Source organism: Motacilla alba, chromosome Z (genome assembly GCF_015832195.1).
Source record: "Motacilla alba alba isolate MOTALB_02 chromosome Z, Motacilla_alba_V1.0_pri, whole genome shotgun sequence".
Classification (NCBI taxonomy): Eukaryota; Metazoa; Chordata; class Aves; order Passeriformes; family Motacillidae; genus Motacilla; species Motacilla alba.
In genome coordinates, this window is record NC_052046.1 from 62,136,800 (window position 1) to 62,164,093 (window position 27,294).

Consider the following 27,294-nt stretch of genomic DNA (forward strand, 5'->3'; position numbering starts at 1 on the left):
TTTCCTGTACGTTGGCATCAAATCACAACTGGGCTGGGCTTCCATAATCTACCTTCAAGAAAATCCATTAGTATTTTCTGCCATCTTGCAGAGGGGACACTTCAGGTCACCAGGTCAACTGAATTAGAAGTAATTGTATGGCTATAAAGGGCTTCTGTTGCAATGGGACAGACTTCTTTCCTTCTAGTCCACACAGGCAACAATCCAATTCCCAGCTCAGTGCATGAAAAAACTGGACCTAAAGGGACAAAGGCACTAGTACAATGCTGGTAAAAAAAAAAAAAAAAAGACGGGCAAACACAAAAATACAGTAATTATCTTAAAGTAATTAACTTTAAGATAATCTTAAAGTTATTACGGTTTAATAATCTTAAAGTAATTAACACTGCCATGTTGTCACAAGACAAATTAATTATAGTAAACATTTTAAGGCTCGGGAGTTACAAAGCTTTAAGAGTCAAGTAAGAACCCAACTACAGGGAGAAAATGTTCCTGAACTAGTCTGAATATGTCAAGTTTCTAAAACTGGCATTCAGAAAGCTAATTGTTTTAGTTGGAAACGGAACAAATTTAACTATCACTCCTGTCACTCCATTAAGCTGGTTTTTATTTTAACAACCTTTAAAAAACTCACTAGCAGCACAGTTTGGTGATACTAAGAATACATTTAGCTGTTGTTTCCCAAGAAGACATTCCAGACTTTTAATATCACCCCAAATTGATAATTATTCATTTTTTGAAGATACACAGGAGTAATCACTTAATACACTGCAGTATTGGCCATTTACAGAGATCTCCACTTCTCAATGACATCTGCTGAGAACAGGACTGCATTGCTATAAAACAGAAATTGAAGCACTTACCCATGGATAAATGTATCCGCATAATGCTAATCTGGGTGCTGGAAAACTGAAAAATGGAACAAAAAAATGCAAAAAACTGTTCCTTTTCTTCAGCTTTTGTACTAAAATGTTCAGGCTCTCTGCATTGACTTCCTCATCCTTTGCACTTCTCCTGTGAAGGCTGGCATTTTATTTTTTAAAACAAAACCTGAGGTCTCCCTGATATAGCATGACTTTACAACACAGTTTTGCAAAGTATTACAAGAATCATAATGAAAGAGAGGTTACATAACCTTTTGGAGGGACTTACCTAAAGCAGAGCTTGAGTTTGTGTCGGAACCCAGGACTCTCCTCTGGGTGCCCTGGATGGCCAGAGCTGCTGGCAGGGGGCTCTGAGACCCTGGCATGCAGCCAAAGACACACGTGGGGTTTTGATCTTAGCCCATGGAGCAAGTTACTAACTCTGTATGAAGCATTACAAGCCACAGACACACACAAGTTTAGATAGCATAGTAGAGATAGTCACGAAGTGAAAGGAAGGATTTTTGAGTGCTGTACAGGGGGGTTTTAAGCCTTGTACGCAGGGGTCCAAGTTTTGTACATGGGGGTCAGGAGTTCTAAGATGGAGGGATTTGGGTGTGCCCTGTCCTCTTTCTTTCTCCTTCCTAACCTCCATGTCTTTGGTGATGTTGGCACTCACAGATTGGTTTAGAGTAGAAAGTCACCATTCAATATAGATAGTAGGCACTGGGGAAAAAGTATAAACATGTAGTACATAATATATGATATAAAAGATAGCACCAGCCTCCTGGGAGGGCAGTGTGCCTTTGTCTGAGCTGCTGAACGGGCCACAGCAGTTCAGGGAGAAGAATCTTGTAGATAACCAACAATAAACAACCTTGAGAACAGACAACAGAAGACTACTGAGTCTTTCTTCGAAGGCACGGGTTGGAGGAGAGACTTTTCCATCTTTCGGGGTCATCCCAATCCGGGGGTGAAACCCCACAAGTTTGAACTAAAAATCTTACAGTGCTCAGTACAACCCATTACATTTCTGGTAATGCCTTTGTCAAGGCAATGCTTGAAAAGGCTGTAAAATGCACTTTTTCATTACTGTACATAAATTACAAAGATGGAGATAAGCAATTCTGGAAAATTGTCAATGATTGTCCCTCTTAAAATATAGATTCTGAGAATGTCAGTGTTTGCAGAGTTTTAAAATTGATTCAAATTGATGTATTTTTTTCCAAATGCTCAGCACATTTCGTCTATCCATATGAAAAATGCAGTCAATTCTTTATTTCAAAGACTATCACGTTTCTTCTTACTTTAGTCATGCATTTTCATTTTTGGGGATCTTATCCATTCTTTCTAATGCTTTCCATCTTTGTTGCTGTTTCCTTGCGGGGAACCTCTACTTGCTCTGGTAGATGCCAGTTATCTGATTTTACTTCAGCTTTCACTAAGGCACACTAATGCAATGTCATGATTTTATTGCTGGCAGTGCCCAAAATTATTTAAGATACAGCTATCTCATTTAAATTGTGCTTTGTTTATATTAGGGATATGAGAACTGGCGTTTCCACAGGGCAGATTTTTCCCTTTTGCTGTTTAAAATGCATTCTGAATCAGTATAGGAAGCCACAATCATGACTACAGGCTAGTAGGTCTAACAAAAGAAATGAGATTACTGACCTCCTGTATGTGCTCTGGCCCTCTGCTGCAGTATATGACCCACTATAAAGGTATTCTGCCAACAGAGCTAGAATTCTTGTATCTGCTTAGATGGATTACTTTGTTTAAACTGAACTGTTGGGCATTGCCTGCCGTAGTACCTAGAATGTCTTAACTGTGATGGCAGCCGTCCCTGCCAAAGAAATGTATGTGTAGAACATTATGTCTTAAACAGTCACACTCTATCTGCTATGAACCACTAAAAAGCCTGCAGAAATAGGGCTCAAAACCATGACTGATTTCCTCTGGTTACCATTCAGCAGGTGACTCTCACTGACTCTTAATGAAATACTGAATGAACCCTCAGCCTCTGTAGAAGACAAAAACATTTCACCCCATGTTTGCCTGGCCATCTCCTGTCATTGCAGCAAACACATTGCTTTGTTGAACTATAACACCTGACCGGGCTTCTGAGTGGTGTATGAGCACACTCCTTCACAGAAATGAGAAAACTGCCCTATAAAACTATATTTGCCTACTCAGATGCAGGTCCACAGGGATTTCCTAAGCATAAGAATAACACTGAGGTTACACGACTATTTTTCCCAACTCTCCAACCAAGAGCTGTTCTGTCAAAAAAAAAAAAAAAAAAAAAAAAAAAAAAAAAGTGTGGGCCTCGTGTGAAAAGAGCATTTGGATGGAAAATTTCAGCTGATGTTTGACAGTCACAGGCATCTATAAACACAGCCTTTATACTGGAAATGTCAGGCATCTTTGCAGTTGCTAGTGCCACCACCTCTGCATTTCATTTAAGCAGAATGAATCCATGTCAATGAACCAATGAACTAGGCTTTATCATACATGTGTATGAAATGCCTCCAGGAAATGTACCTTCATGGTTGGCTTTACAGAGAGTGAGCCTGGAGAGAAAAAACAGCACGGTCAGTAAGCAAGCCCCTCTTTAATTTTACTCACTAGACAAAAACCTTGGTTTTGAGCAACACAGTAAAGGAAAAAAAAAAAAATCGATTCTCTTTGTTCGTTCCATAATTGACTGCTCCCTCGTTTCCTTGCCTGGGACAGTACCACTGCGCGGCCCCGCCGGGATTCCGCGCTACGCGTGCCCGCTGCTCTCGGCCGGAGGGTGCTGCCGCCGTGCCCAGGGTACCCGGGCCCGGCAGGGATCCGCGGGGGGGGCCCGGCGCTGACAGACCGTGATCCCCCCGAGCAAGTGTGCAGCGCTGGCTCGCCCGCTCCTCGCTGCCTCCAGTTACACCCCTGGCAGGAGCCCGCGGCTCTCGGCTTCGCTTTCCAGGGTTATTTTTGGCCGGGGCCGCCGCATGCTGATGGCAGCGAGCCGGCGAGCCCCGGGCGCCTTGCCGGGCGGCGAGGCGCCGGCGGGGCCCCCGGCGGGGCGGGCGGGGAAGGGGCGGACGCGCACCCCGCGCCCGCCCCGGCTCCCCCGCGACGCCGGGCGCCGGCCGGGGGCCGCCGGGGGCCGAGCGAGCGCGGCCCCGCCCGGGGACCGCCTCTGGGCTCCCCACCGCCGGCTCGGCAGCGTGCGCCGGGGCCGCCGCTCCGCAGCGGAGCCACAGGCGGGCGGGCGGCAGCCGCCATGGAGCGGACCCCCATCCCCGTGCTCACCGTGCAGACGGCGCCCTACGAGGACCAGCGCCCCACCGGCGGAGGGGGCCTGCGGCGGCCTACGGCGCTCTTCGAGAGCCAGCGCAACTACCTGCCCAACTTCGTGCAGAGCCTCCTCTCCTCCGTCGACCTCCGCGACCGGCAGGGCTGCACCATGGTGGTGGGCAGCGACGGCAGGTACTTCAGCAAGACGGCCATCGAGATCGTCGTTCAGATGGCCGCGGCCAACGGGGTAAGCGGTGCCCTCACTCAGCCTTCCCGCCGCCCCTCGGCGGCCCCTGCTCCCCGTCTCTGGCAGCGGCACCCGCTCCCGCGGGAAGCGCGGGGCAGAGCCTTCCACTGTCATCACCCGGCGAGCGCTCGATAAAGGCGCAGATGGAGCCCGGAGGAGCCCGCGTGCGGCTGTTCCAGCGCTGCGCGCCTCAGGTGCCCCGGCCAGCCCCGCCCGTGCCCGTTCGAGCGTCCCCGGGGCTGTGCCACCGGGCCTTGGGGAGGTGGTGGGTCCATCGGGGCGGTGGCAACCTCCGGAGATGGCCAGCCGTGCCGCGCTGTTTCGGCCCTTATTTTAGAAGGAGGAAGGCATGGGAGCTGAAACATAGGATCACTCTGCAGGAGAAAACATAGCGGAGTTAAAACTAAGGACGCGGGAAACAAAGGTATCAGACAAGCATCTGCTGCTCAGGATATTTTAAAATCAGTTCGAGGAAAAGGGTACTGTTGAAGGAAGAGGAATTCAGCATTTTACCCACAGCCTCAGGAAAATAATAGTTCTTTTCTGTTGGTCACTTGCTAATAAATTATAAAATGCAGGAGGACAGCTGTGGCAGAAGCCTTTGGTCAGACGAGATACAAATTTTTTTGGTACCGTTTTGAAAATAGGAAAGAACTCAGGAAGAGAACTTATGCTAGATACATGCACATTCGTGTGTGGATGTGTATGTACAGAAAACTGGAAACACCACATAATGCAGGTTTAAAATTCCTGCTTCAAAGCAGACTTGAAGCTGCTATCTCTTGTTATGATGCCTAGACTGATCCTCTAGGTTTGGCAAAAGGAGTGATATAATTCTAAAGGGTTTTTTCAATAGAGATTTTTTTTTAATTCAAAAGCTCAGTACTTTAAAGGCATTCCTTTCAAAAGATCTTTCAATTTTGAAATTAATCTCCATTTGTGTTTGAATTTTCCCTGCTGATTTGCTGTCACATACAAGACCAACCAGTCTTGTATGAATAATGAGTATTTTAAATTTACTTCTAAAGTATGTTCTCAACATGCTGGTAATATCAAGCAGATGTTGAGTGATGCCTTAAGATTTCAGAGACTATGTTACATACTGTCTACCTAGTGCAAAATCGCTGTTAATATAGGGACCTGTTAGAGGCCAGAGTTTATGTGGCCCAGGGTGTGGGAGGGCTCTGTGGGGGGCACTGGTGAAAGTGGGGACAGTGGCGAGACTAGCACAGCGGTTCCATCTGCAGTGTCATGGCAGGAGCGTGCAGGGAGTGGGTGTAGGGCGGAGGAAGTGGACTCGTGTGTGGGGAGTTGCAAGGAAGGTGGGACACGACCAGAGCAGTGCTGCTCCCTGGCCGCATTGCCCTTGTAGCTCAGTGGAGACGGTCTCATTGATTGTACCTGTTGCCCAGGTGGGGTAAGGTGCAGCAACAGCTAAAGCAAGAGCTGCCTTGTAGAGGCTGAGGTCCTTGCATGCTGATAGGAGCTACGGGAATGGGTTTCAGTGCAGGGTGGCCACAAGAACTGAGATGCTGAAGAAATTTAGGATTTAGAGGAGCAGGGGCTTCTCATCCAAGTTATGCTGACTAATTTTTCCTGTCAGCCTGCCTCCTTTCTGCTGCTTCTGTCACATTCCCCATCTTGCTGGAATATCTTTCTGTTCTCAGGAGATTTCCAGTTTGAGATGATTCTGACACCTTTCTGTAATAATGCTTTCTCCTTTCTTAAGTTACTGCAAGTTTCTTAGAAATGTGGTTTCTCCCTAGTGCTTTTTGAAGCCAAACCCCAAATTTTTCTGCTCACAGTTCTCACAAATATCTGAATTCATGTGTGATTCTCTTGCTAATGACAGAGTCCTCAGAAATTCAGCAGCCCAGCTGGTAGGGAGCTATTGAAAGGGCTTCCCATTTCCATGTTCTAATGCTCTGTTCCCTCTCTAACATCTTCGTCCTGGTCACCTTCACCTCTGTTTCTCTCAAGCTGTCATGGTTTGGCGCTGGCCCAATGCCAGTGCCTCCATGAAAACCTATTCTCCCCTGGTGTCTGCTGTGAGATGCGATCAGAGACAGAGCAAAGCAGGCCTCCACTTGTAAACAAGAAAAAAACTTTATTATCATAGAACTATAATAACATGAACACACAGAGCAGAATGGAAACCTTTTAAACATTCCTCCTCCCCCCACTCAATTTCCACAGAATAACACAAAACCTTAGATCTTAATCCAGTCCCTCACCCTTCAAATAATCCACTCAGTCCATCTCCACCCTTCCGACAATCACCTCTCATTTCATCAAGGAGAGACGAGCCCCTCTTGTGCTACCACAGGTTTCCCCTGGAAAACACGGCCGAATCCAGCTGTGTTTCCCCGTCACTCAGCACTACACGTCATGACTTCTTCCTTCCATGTTCAGTGCTCTCACCACTGCACATGGACCAGAGCTGCTTTTAGGGTTTCCCCTTTCAAGGATGCTTCGCCCAGTTCCAGGAGGAAACGACAGTCTCTCACCATTTTCGGGACACCAGTCCCCCCCAATATTTTACCCCCTGGGGCCGAGGGGTCTCACCATCACTTCATCACCTGTCATCTCCGCTCACATCGCTCCTTTGGCACCGCCTCCCCCTAAAATGCAGTCTCTGTATTACAGGAAAGGTTCTGTCCATGGCTATACAAGAAAAGTCCAGCCAAAAGCCACTCCATCATCTCCTCCATCTAGGATTTTTTCCTCAACTTCTCTCAGTCGTTCTTCACTTGCACAGCTTTCATCACACTTGCATATTTCCTCTTATCCCTCTCTCTCCTCCTTCGACTCCCGGAGGATCAGCATTTGCAAGGTTTCCACCATCCCACAGAAGGGTTAAAATCACAGTCTCTGCTCATCTCGAACTCCCACACTAGCTCACCGGGCACTCTTCCCTTGTCGGCCCCCCCTTCTCTTCCTCGGCCAGGCCAGTGCTATCAAGTTCAAGATAGCACTGGCACCTCTCTCTTTCTCTCTCTCTCCCGAGGAGGGGGGGGGCTGCCCGCCACCTCTCTGAGTTCTTCCACCCTTCCATCTCTGTGGGGAACTCACTCTTGTCCAAACCATCGCCTCCCGTCCTCTGCCCAAGGCTCCGGCCTTCCTCCCTCGGCCGCGTGGCTTTGCCTCCCCCGCCCAGCCCGCAGCCGGGCAGGGGAGGTCTGAACTCTTCCATCCACCAGAACCAAGAGAGCGTTCCCCTGGGAGCTCCTCGCTTTTAACCCCTGTGTTCTCAGAGGCGTATCCATATCCTCAATGGTCAAACCAGGTGCCAATATCCACATCTGGGCACCTATTGGTTTGACCACCACCACCTCCCAAAAACTCACTTCCTCTCAAACCACGACACAAGCACAATGTAAATTCATAAGTTTCACATTTACTTCATTGGTGCTAGTTGTATGTTTTATTTTTTGGCTGTTAAAATATACCTGCTGGGAAAATACCTAAATCTCCTTGATGACATTGTTTAGTGCTGTGCTATATAAGTAGGGGGAGAGGAGAAGACTCATGAGAGCAAAGATTTGTCCCTTTGGATGAGGTTAATATCATGAGAAAGCATGTAGCTGGTATCCCAGGGAAAGAAGTGAACTGATGTAGGCTGGATCAGATGAAACGTGGGGAGGGGTTGAAAGGTGCATTGAAAATGTTCAGCTGCCCTGAGTGCCAGCAGTGCTGATAAACTGAACTTTAATCTCCTTGCTGGAAGACACATACCGAGAGCCATGGCTAGTTGTGCTGGCTGAGTACAAAAATAAAAGTGATTTTCTATTATCATCTGTAAATGGATTGCCCTTTAGAGTTGCTAGGTTCCTCTTGTTCTAACTTGGTGACTCATCCCACATTCCCCCTGTGCTAACAGCCTAGCACGGTTGGCATAGGCTCCAGTACGAGGATTGAGATGAGGTCCCCTGCTCAGTCAGCTGCCAGTGCTTGGCCTGCCTTCTCCTCATCCTTGGTGCTGCTGGCTCATGCCGTCCAGCTCCGGGCTGCAGGTACATGCACCACTGCTGCAGCCTGCACAGCCTTCCCGAGGTGGCAGCAGCTACAGGCTGGCCCACGCTCTGCAGCTGCCAGCAGCACATGCGCCACGAGCTCCTTGTGTTCAGAGCCGAGAGTGACCAACCAGGGTTACCCTTCAGTGGGCACACAGCTGGGATGGTAGCAAACACATCTGGGTAAGGGTCTGCTTGTCATGGGAAGGTGGAGGAGTATGAGGAAGGCCAGGCAGAGGTCCTGTAGCCTTCTGGGTTACAACTATCAGTTTGACAAAGTGGAAGTGGTAGGAGAGTATTTGAGGGTCTATTTTCCTTTTCACCTGTGTCATGCCAGTAGTAGCATCTGTCAACCTTTATGTCTGGAAGAACTGAGGTTGAAAGCTCCAGCAGTTGCAATACAATTCCTCCATGTATTAGGTGGAAATATTCCATTAGACCCACCAACTGAATGGGGTGTCTCATTTTTGATGGAAAGTTTAGGATGCGTTTAAATGAGAAGCTGTAATTTGTGAGTCTCAGTGGCAGATCAGAAAGCAGTGCTGTTACACTGAATATGGAAGTCATGACAATATGCTAGAGAGACTGCAGAGTATTGCTAGTATTGCTGTAGAAGTTTGAGATGGCAGAGTTGAATTTTCTGGTTGTCTCCTATGTAATGCCATGTTGGTTTTATTTTCCATGGCCGTTCATGCAAATCTTCCCTCTCTCCCTGGGTCTGTGTGATATTTATTTGCTTCTACACTGAGTGTGGTGTTCATATTCTGTATTTTACTATAGTATCCTAAAGACGCTAGTAAAATACAGGAAGGCACAGTCAGTCTCATGGGTTTTATATGCTTGCTTCATGTTCTTTCAAGTACAATTGACTGAGGCATATGAGAGATTACTGGGGAAAAAAATTTAAAAAAAACATAAGTGACTCCATGGTAATCAGCTGAATCATCTCAAAAGGCACAGCTGCAAGTGGTAATATTGCATAAAAGTGTTCTTGTAAAGTACTTGTTAGGGTACTTCATTCTTTCGGCTACAACTGTTTGCTGAGGATCTTTGTTTCTGCTGTCGTTTACTAAAGTACAGAGACAAAATAGAATGTAGCAGAGGGACAAAGTAATAGAAGAGATGTTACATGCCTGTGATCTTGTAGCCATGCAAGTTTTTGAATTCTAGAGATAATCTTTCCATGCTATGAAATTGTCCAAGATTTTCAGAAGGATATTACTGGAACTTTAATTGTGACCCAGTATGTGGGTACAGTTTGGTTACTGTTCTAGCTCAGATTGTGAGAAGTTTATAAAAGCAGGTATTAATTAAAATAATTAAATAAATAATTAAATGCTAGTTTAGTATTTGATACAAAATGAAGAGTTTCTGAGAAGACGACCTTGTGCATTCCTGCCACCAAAATTAAAACAGCAAAGGAAGATGGATAGCACATTTACACCTCTGAGGTCTGCACTGTCCTCAGGGAGTTTTGTAGAACCACTGATGGCCTTAATAAAAGGTGAAACTTTATAGTAGTCCCTGCAAATAAAATACTATTGTATCATTTATGTAATTTGATTTGTAGGATCCTTAATTTAGAATACTAAATATTGCAGTATTTCTATAGTACAGAAATTAGCAGAATAAGTAATATTTCAAAGACATGTAGAAATAGTAGCCTCATGACAAGTGCTTAAGGCAAATCAAATTACTCAGATTTATATTAATATCTGACATCCAGAAAAATGGGAAAACTGGTTTGTGCGACATCTGCTGAATGGGAAGAAACGAAATATGGCAAAGAGATAGTCCTAGGTAATTTGTGCATTCTGAATAATTTAAGTATTCTACTGACTTCTAAAAATACAGTGATGAGCATGATGACAAAAACTTAAAGCTCTAGATTTAGAAATACCTATAGATTTAGAAAGCTATAGATTTAGAAATACCAAAACCATACTGTGATAAGCCTTCATGCAAGTGTAAATATGTTTATACTTAAGTACCTCCAGATAGATTCAGAGTGTTGTTTTTGAGTGTTTTGTAAAACGTTATTGCTGTCATATTCCTTTTGTTTACTCACACACAATACTGTTTTAAGAGCTGGCAACCATTTCTGACAGCTGTATTTGGAAGATTGAGTCATTGCTCTAGGCTTTCTACATGCTTCATAGCTTAAAAAAGGGAGGAACAATATTCAAAACAAACAATTTCAATTGACTGTTTTTAAATAATATTTTTCTTTTCACAATAATATTTTGTTTAAATCATATTTTTCTTTTCACAATAATATTTTGTTTGTTTCTTAACTTATTAGCTCTCCTGTTTTCTGGCAACATTCCACAGGCTTCAGGAGTATCTGCAAAAACTCTGAAAAGAGAAGCAGGTAGACAAACAATTATTCTTTCATCAGAGCTTGAGGCAGAAATCTCAGATAGAAGAGTGCATTTTCTGCAGATTTTTTAAAATTCAAGAGCAGATCCTGTGATTCTTACTGAAAGAGAAATGGCTAGACATAGTTTGTGATTGGTGAGAATTATCAAAAAAGTAATTTATGGTAGAGGCTGATAATTTCTTTGTAGTCCTAATTTTTGAAATTAAAATAGTTTACAAAAGCAGTTTAAATAATAATCTCTTGCGAGCGCCAAGAAGAAGGTCATCTATATATGAAGGAACAGCTCTATATGGACAAGAGGCCGGTAGTGACACCTCCTGTGCTGTTGCTTTGCTGAACAGACTGTGGAGCCATCAAATCTCCTTCAAACTAGAGAATGAAGTCTGAAGTTCAATTTCCAGTCTGCTTTCAGATGGGGAGTGGGAGGGATTCAGTATTCTGCCTTTCCCTCTGCCTACCCTAACAGCCCTGCCCCTTCCTGAATTACTGCTCAGTAGTGCTGGTTGTGATGGGGGTTTATTTGATTTTTTAAAAAAATTGATGTTATTAAGAATTTCCAGACTTTGACAATATCCTTTTAAACTCCACGTGCAGGTGCCTCACTTCTCGTGTGTAACACTTACCCTCCCCTTCTCCCCATGTTTTTTTGCATCTTCCTTTTGCGTTCCCCAGAAATTGGAACTCTCTTGTATTTCTTTGTAAATACATTTCTTGTTGGCTACTAGATTATTTATGTTAAACTGAAGCTGTAGTATCTGCGCAGGGGATGAAGGCATGGTTTTGAAATTGGAACCTTGCAGTGGAACTTCATATAATACCAAGCACATTGAGTCAGTGTTTAATAACACCGCCTGGAAGGTTTTTTTTTTTTTTTTTAATTTATTTTAAGAATGGTGGGAACTTCCCCTGCTCAGCTGTGCCCTGGGAAACACACCCTGTTCATTTGGAATAGCCAAGGAGTCATTGATAGCTGAAGGAGGAGCAGTGCTTTCTGTGGGCCAGGACATCCAAGGCTGTCTTGGCAATAGAAGTGTAACTACAAGAGACTGCAGGTCATAATGGGGAGTGATACTTGTGATTACACTGAAAGGCTTGTGAAAGGCATTTTGCTTTCTATTCTCTCTCTATTAAAACCCCAGCCCAGCAAATGCATCCATGGGGTCAGCCCTAAACTATACTAGTATCTGAGAGGATTTACTGATTTGTGGGGTCACCTGGCGAGTTTTGGTAGCAGGATGATAGCCTAGTGTTATGCTTGGGAGCTTTGCAAATCATTATCGTCGCTGTGCTCTTGCTTTACTGTCACATCCAGGCCACTGGGGTTAAATGTGCCAGGTTACAGTATTTTTTGTCAGTGCTCCAGGTTAGCATGCAATGAACTCATGGCTATTTCTTAGCAAAGGAGTATGTTCTGTACCAAGACTTTACCATTCATATCCTGTACATATATTCCTATTGTGTGTGGTTATATACTAATTTTCAAAAATTTAGTACTGCTTAGAGTACTTTGGCTTGTTTTTTCCATGTAGATTGGCAGATTGGTTATTGGACAGAATGGCATCTTATCCACACCTGCTGTTTCATGTATCATCCGAAAGATCAAAGCTGCTGGTGGAATTATCCTAACAGCTAGCCACAGTCCTGGGGGACCTGGAGGAGAATTTGGAGTCAAATTCGAAGTTGCCAATGGAGGTATGGTTTTTTTTAAAAAAGACACTACAACATTGCATCTTGGTATCCTGGTAATGGCTTGTGAGGATAACTAGCTGTCTGTAATTATGTGTTTTTAATTTACTCTCTTAAAACTGTGAGGAATGTAGGCATCTCTTTTTCTTTAAATAATATAAGTATATTTGTGTACATGAGTCTGAAAAATAAGCATTAAATGTTCATTGCAGCCCTTGGGGTAGCTGTAAGGTTTCTATAAACAACTTGCCATCTGGTTTTTACAGTGATTTATGCAGGCATCCCGATTACTGTAACAATTCTGATCTTTTTATGAAGATGCCTATGAGGGCATATTTCTGTGTTGCTTGTCTTGGCATTTACTTTAAAGCATGAAATTTCAGAAGTACTGTAAGCAGTGTAACTCATTGTCTTGTGTGGAAGAAAGCACACGAGAAACTTCTTATGTTTACCCAGGAAGTAACTTGTCCAGGTAGAGAGTTGTACCATTTTACCACTGCAATTCCACCATTGAATAAGTGAATTTTTGTATATAGCTAAAGTCTTGTTTTCTGAAATTGACAACTAACACATTATGTTGTTATGGGTTCCAACTTATCTATGGATGTTATAGTTTCTGTATGATTTACATTATAGATCTGCGTACACTTATATACATTATGTGAGGTTGCTGACACCTTGTATACCTCACACATGTAGAGTGCTTTCCATCTGAAAAAAAAAATGAACTGAAAGTGCTTATGTTTCCTTCTCCATTTTGAAGGTGGGAGAACTTGAGATGAGGTGCTTTCTCCCTTCTCTCTTGTGTTATTGAAAAATGTGCATGGTTAAATGAGTGTGATTTTATAAACAGAATAGGCTTGAATCCCAGAGGGATTACAGGGACTGTGTCAGGTCAGCCAGTAAGAAAGCCAGGGTCACAGCACACATATACCAGAGCTAAACCATTAGATGAATTAGCACTCTATGAACTTTAAAACACCACATGCATTTTAAATCTGCTTGATAAATGGGAAACAGTTGGTGGTGCAGTCTTTTCTAGTGTTCTTTGCCTTTTTAAAGAGAATTCAAAAAGGCTATTAAGCTTTATGTATGAAACACCCCTCAAACAGAGGTCACAAGGTTTAATTATTTATGTTAATCAGCAGGGCCATAATGAACAGTAGCTGGTTTAAGTTTCAGCTGAGAAAATGTGGGTTTAAGTATTAGGCAAGGTGTTTGAACTTGAAGACAGTGTTTAAGCACAGCAACAAGCTCCTAGGGAAGGCTATTGTTAGTCTGTATTCTTGCTCAGTCTGTTTTGCAGATCCAGGTCAAGCAGAAGTGGCTTGTCTCTGTGGCTGTAGAAGAGAATGTAGAGCGACCTGTGGGATCTCCTTAGCTGGAAATACCAGTAGACAATACATGCATCTATCAAGGAAGATCTGCAGCTAATTATGTCCTCACCCTTTGGATGGGTTTGGATTAGATGAGTAAGAAGTCATTTTGTAAGCTAAATGAAGAGTTTAGTGGTTGGTTTTTATTGTAGTGATTTGGACCATCTGGTACACTGCATCTGAGATGGAAGACACTTTTATGTGGCAATGCACTGCATAGAGTGGAAAGTTCATACTGAAAAAGCCTTCAAAGACATTTTGGATGAGGAGAGAGAACACAACAGAGGGAATAAAAGAAATAATTTTTAGAGTAGAAGTGTAGCTTTAGTATAAGCTGTGCAGAGTCAGATAAGCCAGAAAGGGGCTTGCTGCAGTTCACACTCAATTGCAGCTCGGACTCAACCGTGCACTGCATATGGCATAGTTAATCTAGTAATTTTTGCATCAAGCTTGCAACTTTAATTTAGTTGACAGTAAATCTTTGAAAATAAAGCCATCTTTCAGGCTTTAGCAATAAAAGTAACTCACAAGTAGGATGTGTTTTCTGTTTCTGAATGAGGTAACCAATCCAAGTCGTAATTGCTAATTGTTAAGCTGTTAAGGTATGTTGAATTCCAACAAAGATAAGTTTCATTCAGGTAGTGGAGGAAAACTGCAATACAGCACCATGGTCAAATTGGTAAGATTTCTAAAAATGGTACTTTTTTCTAATGAAATAATGTGGAACACCAAGCTATCTGATCTTCACAGGTGTGCATTTGCAGAAAGTCCTATGAAACACCAGAACCTGCTGCTGAAGAGCAGGCTTTTCTTTGATAGCTATGTTGAAATTCCTTGCAGAGTGAAAAAAGGCAGTCTTTGACCAATAAGCCCAAACAAGTATGACTGTGGTTACCTCATCTTTCCTGCCCCTGGATAATTAAAATATTCTATGTCAGTCAAAATGTTGTGAGTAATGTATTGGAGTGTATTTCCATGTTTTATTTTTTTTGAAAAATGTTTTAAACCTGCATTGTAGGGAAAGAACAGACCTTATTTACCACAGTACTTTGTTTTTATTTATTACACAGTAACTCAAATATATTCAGAAAAATGTTTGCTATAGCACTCATTTTTAAAATAGGAAATCTTCAGTTAAAAGAAATGACCCACCACATTATTTTCTCTTATAGGACCTGCTCCAGATATAGTTTCAGAAAAAATCTATCAAATCAGCAAAACCTTGGAGGAATATGCAATTTGTCCTGATCTCAGAGTTGATTTATCACGCCTAGGAAGACAAGAATTTGATCTGGAGAACAAATTCAAACCTTTCCGAGGTATCAGTGTGTGCTTTTACTCATGCTAAATCCATTGAGTCTAAATATTAGTATTGCTGCAGAATTATAATGGGTAATTATATAAGCAGAACTTCAGTTCTTCTAGATGCCTTACTAAAGTAATCAAAATACGAGGCAGTATAGACTCATAGAATGGTTTGTGGTGGAAAGTACCTTCAGGATCATCTTGTTCCAACTGTGCTGTCATGGGCAGGGAGGCCTTTCCTTAGACCAGGTTGCTCAGAGTCCCATCCAACCTTGCCTTGAACGCTTCCAGATATGTGGCATTCACAGCTTCTTTGGGCAACCTGTTCAAGTACCTCACCACCCTCACAGTAAACAATTTTTTCCTAAAGTCTAATCTAAATCTCTTCTTCAGTTTAAAACCCTTCTCCCTTGTCGTAACATGGTTTGCCTGTTTCAGAACTCTCAGCTGCCTTTTAGGTACTGGAAGGCAGCTGTAAGGTCTCTTCAGAATCTTCTCCATGCTGAACAATCCCAGATCTCTCAGCCTGTCTTCTTAGGAGTGGTTCTCCATCCCTCTAATCATCTTTGTGGCACTCTCTTGGGCCTGCTCCAACAGGTCCATGTCTTTCTGCTACTGAGAACCCCAGAGCTGATGCAGCACTGCAGGCGGGGGTCTCACCAGAGCAGAGCAGAGGGGCAGAATCCCCTCCCTCCCTGGCCCTGCTGCCCCCACTGTGTTGGATGCAGCTCAGGACACAACTGGCTTTCTGGGCTGTGGGTCATGCCCAGCTTTTCATTCCCGAGAACCCCCAAGTCCTTCTCTGCAGGGCTGCTCTCAATGAGTTCTTCTTCTGGTTTGTACCCGTGTCTGGAACTGCCCTGACCCAGGTGCAACACTTTGTGCTTGGACTTGTGGAACCTCAGGAGATTCTCACAGAACCACTTCTCAAGCTTGTCCAGGTCCCTCTGGATGGCTTTCCTTCCTTCTGATGTGTCGGCTGCACCACTCAGCTTTGTCATCTGCAAACCTGCTGAAGGAGCACTCAATGTCATTGTTGATGTCATTGGTGAAGATGTTGAAGGGTACTGACTGGTCCCAAGACAGAGCCCTGAGGGAACTCACTCCTCACTGGCCTCCACCTGGACACAGAGTCATTGTGTCCAATCTCCTTTTCCGTTGAATAGTCCATCCATCAGATCCATGTCTCTTCAATTTGGAGATACTAGATGTGATGCCATGTGGTACAGTGCCAAAAACCTTAAAGAAGGCTAGATAGATGACACTGGTCTATCACATATAATCTGAAAGATCAGAGCAGCTGCTGCAATTATTCTAACAGCTAGCCACAGTCCCAGGAAATGGAGATTGTGGTAAAGTTTGAGGTTGCCAATGGAGGTAGAGTTTGTTTTTTTTATTTTTATAAAAGCAAAAGAGAGTCTCTTGTCAAGAGACTCCCCATGTCAGGTGGCGAACTACAGAGTCCTATGTTGATCTGCTTCTTGATTTTCACCCACAGGGTCTCAGTCTGTTAATGGCTGTTTACCAAAGGCAGCTCTTCACAATCTGACCCTTCTTTAACATTGAGCGTCACACCCCCACCCCTCCTGTCTGTCTGAAAAGACCCAGCCTGTCTCTTCTGAAAGGCTTGTAACCCTCAACTGCAGTGCTCCAGTCATGTAACTCATGTCCCATGTTTCTGTGATTGCAATTAGGTCATAGTTTTCTAAATGCACCATGATTTCCAACTCCTTTTGCTTGTGTCCAATGCTGTGTGTGTTTCTAGGGAAGCGTTATGTTTGTTTTGCATTTCAGGACTCTGTGTTACCGACTTATAAGTGCATCAGGCCTCATCTTTCAGCCAACTATCTTTGCTAAATTTATGCTTGCTAGTAGTTAAACACCAAAACCAAACCTTTTTGGTCTAGGAATTGTTTGCTTATTGAAGTCTAATTGATAAAAGAGTAAGTGAGACTCTCAGTTTATTAATTTTTGCTCACACTTTCTGAAAAATTACGGGATTTGTACATCAGTGACTCCAAATGTAAAGGGATTGCTTAAGCACATGTTTAATTTTAGGTATAGTGAATACTTTTATGTTTACAATTGATTTACAATTATCTAACACAGCTGGTTTCTTGAAGGAGTCAAAAACAAATTAAGGGGTCCTGATATTTATTTCAAACTTAGTGTATATTTCATATATTTCAAATACTGTAATACTCTATTTGGCCTCAAGAACTTTCTTCATTCCTGATGCGCTACAATTAGAGCCATTTTGTTTTTCACCCAAGCTTCACATTTCGCGACAATTTACATTTTGAGAAATAAAATTTTTCATTTAAAAAGTCTTTAAATTTGGATTTCACTGAGGTATTTTAATGTGATGTAAAGAGCACATTTAGCTTTTTTAGGCAAACAAAAAGGAAAGAGAATTCAACTCCAGCACCACTCTGGAATCATAGAATTGCTACAGTATTAAATTTTGGTTTTTAACCTGTTTAATCTCTCCAAATAGTATTTTTAAAATGAAAACAAGACACTCCTCCCCCCAAATATGTATAAATGTGCATACAAATATTTGCAGGTTTTCTGTATGTTTTTCTAAGAAAAGAAAAAATCATTTCCCAATTATATCTTCCAAGAATACATCAACCTGAGACAGTAGAGCTATCAGGGAGCCATACTGAAACAATGTAATCGGCTTATAAGTGCATGAATAAATACAGTTTACACAGATTTGAATGCAGATTGAAGGTGCAGAAAGAATGAAAATAACCTAGAAAGTAATTTAAGATACTCTTAACTATCTTAAGTTGTAGAAGTATTTGAAACTTCTGCTTTTCTTCAGTTGTATGAACTATCTCTTGTGAATAAAGGCTACAGAGGTGTTGGAGCAACTGAGGTTGGGTTTGGCAGGAGTTAAAATAATGTTTAGACTTTAATCCTTCATGTGCTTTATACTCACATGTGTGAGCAGCTCCACCAGAGTTGCCACATTTGTTCATATGTGTAAAGCTTAGGGCCTACTAAAATGCTGTTAGGAGCAGGGCATAGAAGACAAGAAATAATAGAATCCTAGTAAGAGTTTAAAATTTTCAGCATGTAACATAGAATTGACTGTTTCTCAAGTAGGTTTTACAGATAATTTTTCAGCCTCAAGAACCTTTTTTTGTTTCTTAAGCATATTGTCGCAATCTATTTTAAGTGTTTCTCTCAGGTGCAAAAAAATCTCTATTATTTTCATCTTACTCTAAAGAAGAGCATTAGTGTGAGGTCAGTGTTTCTGAGCAAAATTGGATGAGATTCTAAGTAATAATTTAACTTATAAGTAAGATATTTCAAGCTACTCATTTAACCAGATGAAAAGACATTTGTATAACATATGCTTTTTAATTTAATCAGGATAAGTAATTAATTCCAAGATGACTGAGAACCATGGCTTTTGACAGTTGTTTGGTTACTGCTTTCATTATGACAGACTTATTTTCATTAATTCATTTTTGTTTAATGCTTTACATGCAAAAGAATTAGAAAAATTTTAGTGCTCTCCTTTTATGAATTTAAATTTCAAATTATCAAGACCTTAGCAAAAACACAGATGTTGTATCTGAGCCTTGCTTTCCTAAATCAGTGAGATCTACAATGCAAAATATAGTTTGTTGTCCATCTACCACAAACTGAATACAGGTACTCCTGGTGCCAGAATTTAGAAAATAGATTGTATGTCTCTCTTGAAGGAATCATGCAGATAGATACTGCTGTCAGGTAGAAGTTGAGTGGTGTCAGCTTGCCATGAACAACCTTTTCCTCTGAAAATACACCTATTTATCTTGAAAAGTTTTTCAGTGGTTTTCAAAGTTTTTCAGTGAACGATGAAAGAGTTTACTTTGATGTAATGTATACTCATTAATGTCTTCAGTGAAATAGGAGCTGTCAACTTACATTATCTCTGCAGTGTTTTGGCAGGCAAAACTGTTGATCTTTTCAAGGCTTAAAGCTTGATAATAGCCACACTGAAGGCAGCAGGAGCTTTAGACTTTTCCTCTTCTCAAAGCAAAGCTGTGTGATGTGGGGGTTGTGTGCTCTGACTTTAGTTCTGTTGGGTGAAAGAGAGCTGGAGGGAATAACTTCACTTGGGTGAACTGTAGTCACTTTTTTTTGGTGTGATTTTTCTAGTGGAAATTGTGGATTCCGTGGAAATCTACCTCAATCTCCTTCGAAGTATTTTTGACTTCAATGCCATCAGAAATTTGCTGACTGGACCCAATCAGATTAAAATAAGGATTGATGCCATGAATGGAGGTATGAACTTAAGTGCTATTGGGACAGAATTGTAGGTACAATGAAATAACCCAATAAAAGTTGTACACTGCAGTGGTTTCCCAATAACATACAGCATATAAATGTTGGACTTTTTATGTAATAGAAGCTAAGGGTAATAAGGAAGGATTTGAACCTTATACTAACAACAAAGGCAGTCTTAGTAATGGGTTAGATTTCTTATGAGGCAAAGAGATTTATCTTACTTGATAAATGAGTAAGGACATATGTGTCCAATAAAAGTTTTCTTTCTGCATTGGAAGCAAGGAGGATGAGGTAATCTTGTCATGACAGGATGATGCAGTGTATTGCAGTGTCCAGTCATGGAGGAGGTTACAAGGCAGTCTCTACTAAGAGGAAGTTATAAATGGTATAAAACTAGTAAAGTCTGAATAAATAAATTAAAGAGTTAGCTGAGACCTTTGTCTCACTAATGTTAAAAGTGAGCAAATTTCAGAGTACTGTGGACAAGTTGAAAGTGTCATAGAAGACAGCAAGGGGATCAATGGTGTACTGATATTAAAAAAATACAAGCTGTGTCACTTGGGGAAACTCAGACCAGGATAAGATCTATTTTAGGCTACATTATGAATATGTAAATAAGGATTGCTGCAGATAATAAGTTGAAGAATAAGAGTGTGAGTAAGACTGTTCAGCATCATCTTATGGAAAACAGATTACCTCAAGCAAACCAGGTTTCATTCTTTAATGGGATTACAAAAACAGACCCATAAAAGGAGCTGGACCGACTTAGAAAACTTCTGTAAAGCATTTTATCAAGTACAGCATGATAGCTCTGAACACCCAGTTTTGCCAGACTGTGTCAAAAGGGCAGATGGTGTCCTTTAGCAATGCAGAGGGAGCTGTGAGGAAGGCACTGCCTCTTGTCGTGTACTATACTGGAGAGAATATTAATAAAATACCTTGGAGCTCTCATGTTCAGGTCTTTGGACCGGTCAGAATTTTTACATGTTGTCAAAAAGATGCATAGTCTGTTTAGGGTTAGAAAAACTGATGTATCACAAACATTTTAAAGGACTTAGCTTGTTCGGTTTATTTGCAAGGTGGCAGAGAATTGGCTTTATGACCTTCAATTTTGGTGGAGAGATGGATATCTATAATTTAAAGTACATGTAGATTAAGTGTATACAAGTGGAATATATTTTTATGGCTGTACATGCTGGTAGTTTAACATTGGCAGAAAAAAAAGTAATGTGATAGGAGTCCACTTTAGATAACAACCTAAATGATGGTATATTTTACGGAATTAACATCTGCATTTTCAGGAAAAGAAGTTTCACTCACACAGTTTTACCTCAGGTCCCCGCTGGTCACATTAGCAAGATTTAGGAGTACGGTAGGAGAAGGAGAGAGCAGTCACTTGTGAATTTTTTATCTCTGAGTGACCTGTTCCCACCTGCATCAGGTAGTGACTGTTTAGTCACCAAATGCAGGTAATAATTACGGTATGTAGCAGCATGGGGTTTTAGTTGGTCATATCTTTAACAAAAACAAAATATTTTGGAGTTAGTTTTGAGGAAATTTTAATTTATTCTCTGCATCGTAGCAACTAAAATGTAATAAAATTCTTTGGTGGACAAATCTATTGCAATTTTCACATTAATTGGAATCTTAAGGTAGGTGTATTTCTCATATGTATTCCCTGACTGTTAACTGTCCTTGCTATTATGTGTTATTTAAACACATAGAATGGTGTTTTATTTTATTTAGTGAGAAAAACTCCTTTATGTGTATGATAATTTCTTTACTTAATAATCTGTAAAAAAACCTCTGCGTCTTTCACCATTGTGGTTTTCATGTTGAATTGATTATTTTTGTACTGATTAATTATTACTTTGAGGACAATCTCGTATTCCTCTGTGAAATAATATTTTGGGGGCTGTTGCAAAGACAGATGCATAGAATTGCTGAAATTATGTTTTCTATGCAATGTCCACAGTGCTGTGAAAAATTTGAATGTCAAGCATACGCTTTTGTGATTGCATGGCAGATTTCTGTTTTCACAGTTATGGGACCGTATGTGAGAAGAATCTTGTGTGATGAATTGGGAGCTCCTGCAAATTCTGCCATCAACTGTGTTCCTCTGGAGGATTTTGGTGGACAGCCTCCTGATCCAAATTTAACATATGCAACTGCCTTGCTGGAGGCTATGAAAGGTGGCGAGTATGGATTTGGAGCTGCTTTTGATGCTGATGGAGTAAGTATTTAGATCTGTCTTGAGGTTCCACCATAGCTGTTCTTTTGTCTGGGGTCAGATAATGGGACGTGTAAGTGTAATTTATCTTCTTTTCAGTAACCCATTGAAGCTGAAAGTGGTATTACTTTCAGGTACAGATGGTGACATTTGCAACCCATATATCAGACACATATGTTGTAATTTTTCTCTGCAGATGACTGAAAATTAAGTAGAATTTGAAGGCAGGATGAGAATTATTTAAGTATCCAAGCTGGTTTTGTCTTGTGCTGGTGTAACACTTTTTTCCTTGGTTAGGAGCAGACAGTATATAGATAATACAGACTTACCACAGTAACAACATTAAGTACTTTTTGGTTAGCATAATGAATTAAGGGCTTTTTAGCTAAATAAAGCACGGAGTCATAACCTCTGTTTATTTAATTTTTTTAATGTTGTATTATCAACATAATAAAAAGCAATGTATTACAAAAGAACTTTCTGCCCTGACAAGGTGAGAGAAAGATTAAAAGGTTCTGAAGAACAAAAGCTGTTTTCTATTCTCAGTAAACACAAAACACTCTCCTACTCCCGTAATAGTGCATGCCATTGGCAAAAAGATTCTCCTACACAAGCATTCTCTTGGCAGAAACAGCTGCTGAAGTGATATGTAGGAGGCAGAAGGTAGAAGTTGATCTGGAGCTTTGATTTGCAAGGCAGGAGGAAGTGATGGTGTGATAGTGAGCTTATAAACATGCCAGGATGATGCCAGTAAATTTTTCTGCCCAAAGATGGATGTGAGTTACCCAAAGCCTGCCCTTTTTCTGTCTACTTCCAGTGGATCTAGGAAGAGAAATTAGGTGTCCTCAATATGTGGAATTTGGGATGCTATTTTAAATTTGTTTTTTCTCCAGGACCGCTACATGATCCTTGGCCAAAACGGTTTCTTTGTTAATGCATCAGATTCATTGGCTATAATTGCTGCCAATCTGTCTTGCATTCCATACTTTTGTCAGATGGGTGTCCGAGGATTTGGCAGAAGCATGCCTACCAGCACAGCTCTGGACAAGTAAGATGACATATTTATTTGTATCACCTTGGTCATTATATTAGTTATCTCTACTTTTTATTACACAGCAATTCCAAAATTGTGAAGTCTTTTGATAAGCGCTTCTAATTTTCCCAGTCTTTATGTGCTTTATTTTTTGAACTCGTTTTGACAAGATTTTGGTTTTGCCTACACTACTTTTTCCTGTTTTTACTTGCATAAAAAGAGTTTAATTCTGTTTGGAGAAGAAGTAAATTGGTAAATCTCATGTACCAATATTTGACTGTATTCTTCCATAAAACTTTATTATTTTTATTAGTAAATAATGGTTTACAGTCTAATTTGGGAGCCCTTTTTATGAAAGTTGTGGAAGTTTAGAAAAGATGGAGTAATAGTTCAGTACTAAACAAGTATTCAAAAAATCAAAACCCTCCTCAAACTGAGGAAATATGAGCATCATGTGTTAGCAGCTGAATTTGTAACAAGTTTCATCCAGGCCTGAGTTTACTGTAAATATCAAGACAAGATGATTACATATTGTTGCATTACTATATTCTGCTTGGAAAAGCTTTGGCTAAATCAGTTGTGTCTCAATTCATCTGGCTGCATAGCTTTACTATGATAAGAGTGATCTCTTGCTCCCCTTAAATGTGTCTAATCAGGAAACAGTAATTTTAAAGTGGAAGGTAGGTTGTGTGGAAAGGTTGATTGATGTATCTACAGTTTGCCTATTCAGGAAGTTTTGAGATGTTACTGAATTCAGAGCTTGCAGCTCCCTCTAATGATTGACAGAGTCTTTGAGAATATATTCCTTACTTGTGGGTAGATAGTCTAGCTTAAGAAAATACTGTTAGGTCAGTGTTGGATGTGTTTTGTTTATTCTGTTCAGCAGTCTGAAAATCTCATTATCGTTATATTGAAATATAAGTAGAATTCATTTTGTATGTAAACACCATATCTGCATTTCTGTAAGAACTGAATAAACAGTGACATTTAAGCATATTTTTCTATCTGCTTTTTATTTATCAAACTTTATGAAGTTTGATAAATATGTCAGAAAGCATGAACTCAAGTCCCTGTCAGTACACTGTGACTGTTTGAATTATATTCTTTGCAATGTTTACTTGACCTTCTGGCGCAAAGATTGTTTCATGGCGATTACTGCCTTATTTAGTTTTGTGAAGCTAAGCCTGATTATTAAATAAAACTGAGCAACTGATAATGATGGAAGGACTTAAGTATTTTCCCTTCTGTTCTTACAAATATTTATTGCTATGAAGTTTTCAGTCTGTATCCAGGACACTTGATTTATCTTTTTTATTTTGTTTTGTGGCTCTCCCTGTTTTCTTGAAGATTTAGGAGTTACATGTTGTCATGTAGTTCAGAGTAGATCATGCAGTTTTCACACAGATCATGTGGTTCCAAACCCCCTGGCATGGGCAGGGATACCTTCCACTAGTTGTGCAACTCAGACAGTGTGGCTGGGGCACTGTGGCTGGTAAAGACTGAGGCAAAACTGCCACTGAGTTCCTCATCCTTCTCCATGTCCTCAGTAACCAGGTGTCCTGTTTCTTTCTGGAGAGATTCCACATTTTTCCTTTTATCACCAGTGTACCTATTCTTGTTGCTTTTGACCTCCCTGGTCAGATTTAATTCTGTCAGGGCTTTAGCTTTCCTAGCCTTATCTCCAGCTACTTGGACAATTCAGCTGTATTCCTCTCAGGCTACCTGTCCTTGCTTCTGCCCTCTCTAGACTTTCTTATTGTGTTTAAGATTGTCCAGGAACAACTTGTTCATTCACACAGGCTTCTTGGTGTTTTTTGCATTACTTCCTCTTCATTGGGATGCATCTCTGTCAAGCCAGTAGGAGGTGATCCTTGAATGTTACCCAGCTTTCTTGGACTCTTCTTTCCTCCTGGGCTTTGTCGCATGGCACTTTATCGAGCAGATCCTTGAAGAGACCAAAGCCTGCCCTCCTGAAGTCCACGCTACTGAGCTTGCTGTGTGCTCTCCTCACTGCCCTGAGGATCTTGCATTCCACCATTTCATGGTCAGTGCACTTCACATTCCACGCCAGCTCTTCGTTGTGGTGAGATCAAAGTTCAGCTTAGGATGTCTCCATGTTAGCTCCCCTGTGACTTGGAGAACAAACAAATTTTCATCTATGCACTCCAGGAACTCCTGGGTTGCAAATGCCCTGCTGTGTTGTCTGTTCAGGAAATACCAGGGTGATTGAAAGCCCGCATGAGCACCAGGACTTGTGAATGTAAGGCTGATCCTATCTGTTTGTAGAGGGCTTTATCCATCTGGTCTTCCTGGTCAGGTGGCCTGTGGCAGACCCTCAGGCTGAAATGTCTCTGGTCACTGCTCTCTCTTTAATCCTGTCCCATAAGCTCTCCATAACTCCTTATCTGTTCCTGGGTGGGTGAGTGTGGGCTGACTACATGGATTAGAACTCTGTAAGAAGTATCATAGACACCTTCCTCGGAGGTTTATTGAGCTTTGGCCTGCTTCTGAACCTTGGTAATAAGAGTGGCTCTCCTCTGGGAGAACTGGATCAATTGTCCACTTGGCTACTGTCTTCTGAGGTCACGGAGATCTTTCCTGAAGTCTGTGCTAGACAGCAAATGAAAACCACCTCTTTGTATGGTGTGTCCACATTGAAGGACACAGTTTAGCCCAAATAATAGAACTGGAACTTTTCCTTAGTGCTATTAAAGAAAAACAAATATGCACAGTAACTTAAGGATTTAGAAAATCTGTTCCTTTTCCACTTGTGTGCATGATGTGTTGCTTAAGACTTTTTCAAAGGGCATTATTAAACTTAAAAAGAAGGAAGCAATAATCCAAAGGACTCTAAATGTTGCTTAGGAATATGGCATTAAAAAATGAAGCAGTGAATTACAAGAGAATTCATTCAAAATATTTAACCAGTGTTGCATGTATTTTCCTGAAGTGACTGCTGGAATATACTGGTATGGACTGTAGGGAGAGGATAACACTTGACAGGAAACATCTGCTTTAATATGCTCCAACATCAACAGGATTGTAGCAGTACGTCTCCAGACTTCAATTCTCTGGCAATATGTACTCATAGGCTGGTGTTCTTTTTGTTTCGGGGAATGTGAACCTGTATTCCCTGTTCAAAAAACTATTCTTGTTTCATATCCTTGTATTCTGATTTATCTGATGCCTGCATAACAGGAAAGGAAATTAAATACTGAGATGTGAGCTAACAGTGTACAAAATGAGAATCACAAGGGTGAATAAAAACTGTTTCTGTAGGAAATACGAAGTTGGGTGTGTATATAAAATAGCAGTCAAGATGGTACAGGAGAAAAGAGTTTCTGACAGAATAGTACTGTATTCTCAGACTAGCATCTGATAGGTGGTTTCTACAGCAGGGTTCTTTCAACAGCATATAAGTGCTTTCATTACAGTTAGCCTGGGCAAAGCTAAGCACCTACTGTGCTGTACCCTGCCACCTTACATCTGGGAGCCTACCTCTTAATGGAACTTCGACACATCAGTGTTCTGTCTGCTGATTGTTTGTTGTCGGATCATCTAGAGACAGCTTCTAAGGAAGGCTGTGGTGACAATAAATGTTCTGGCTTGTTTACATCCTTTGTCATGGAGAGCAGAGATACTATGAGCTCTAACCAGTCTGCCTTAAGGAGGCTGCCCCTGGCAGCAAGAACCATTGTGGTTTAGAGTGTGGTCCATTTTGTCTGAAGCACACCAAGAAGCTTTGCTTATGTCACAGAAACATTTAGGTTGGAAAAGACCAATAAGATCATGAAGTCCCTCCCTCCCTCCTTCATGTTCTTACATGTTTGATTTCTTTGATTTCTTCTCTTCTTTTGCTGAACACTGCCTTTATTTTCATCTACCTTTGTTCTCTCTCTTACCTTCCACATTCCCATGTCTTCACCTGTTCCTCTTATCCCACTTCCATCCCATTCAGTGTCTCCTCTTTTTCTTCAAAGATCTACCTCGGGCCATAACACACCACATCCCAGTTGTGCCTTTGTCATTATTTCCTTGAATTCTTATGATACAAATTCCGCATGGATTTTTTTGTCTGTCTTTTCCTGTGCATTTCTTCTATGTGGTTGGTCATCTGAAAAAGTTTCTGCCAGAAGCAGGATAGCTACTGTTTCTTTTTCTCTGCATGGACACCCTCTACTATTGAGTTTAAGGGATTTTTTCAACATAAAGACTTTTCCAAGTCATAAATATGTCTTTCTACTTGGTTCATACTGCATTCACTTTGTGACTGTGCTTTGTTCAAGTTATGCCAGCCGTGACCTTACTCCTTTGATCTTTCTTCAGCAGGATAATTCAGTCTCACTCCCTCTTATCTGAAATAGGCTCACTGTGAATTTTTTAAGACACCTCTGTCAAACTTAGTGCATGTCACATATAAGCAGTTTTTAAATTAGATAGAGCAGAAGGACAATTTGTGTTCTGGAATGATGCGCGGAAGAGCAACTGCATAAAACCTTCATGAATGTAATTTAACACATTTGAAATGTAATATAAAGTTGGGGAGCACTCTGATTGGAAAGGTGTTTAGGATTTGTAACTTCTAAAGTAAC

The 27,294-nt window shown here is 41.3% G+C and overlaps 1 protein-coding gene across 1 annotated transcript in view; it reads left to right on the forward strand.

Annotated features, from left to right (window-relative positions):
* Positions 1 to 3,983: 3,983 nt before the first annotated feature.
* Positions 3,984 to 27,294, forward strand: part of PGM5 (phosphoglucomutase 5) — a 73,062-nt gene continuing 49,751 nt past the window's right edge. The window contains exons 1-6 of the mRNA XM_038124148.1: positions 3,984 to 4,392; positions 12,315 to 12,477; positions 15,020 to 15,166; positions 19,311 to 19,436; positions 21,482 to 21,672; positions 22,563 to 22,717. Coding sequence (XP_037980076.1) covers positions 4,132 to 4,392; positions 12,315 to 12,477; positions 15,020 to 15,166; positions 19,311 to 19,436; positions 21,482 to 21,672; positions 22,563 to 22,717 — 1,043 coding nt within the window. The 5' untranslated portion in view covers positions 3,984 to 4,131. The remainder of the gene's footprint in view (positions 4,393 to 12,314; positions 12,478 to 15,019; positions 15,167 to 19,310; positions 19,437 to 21,481; positions 21,673 to 22,562; positions 22,718 to 27,294) is intronic.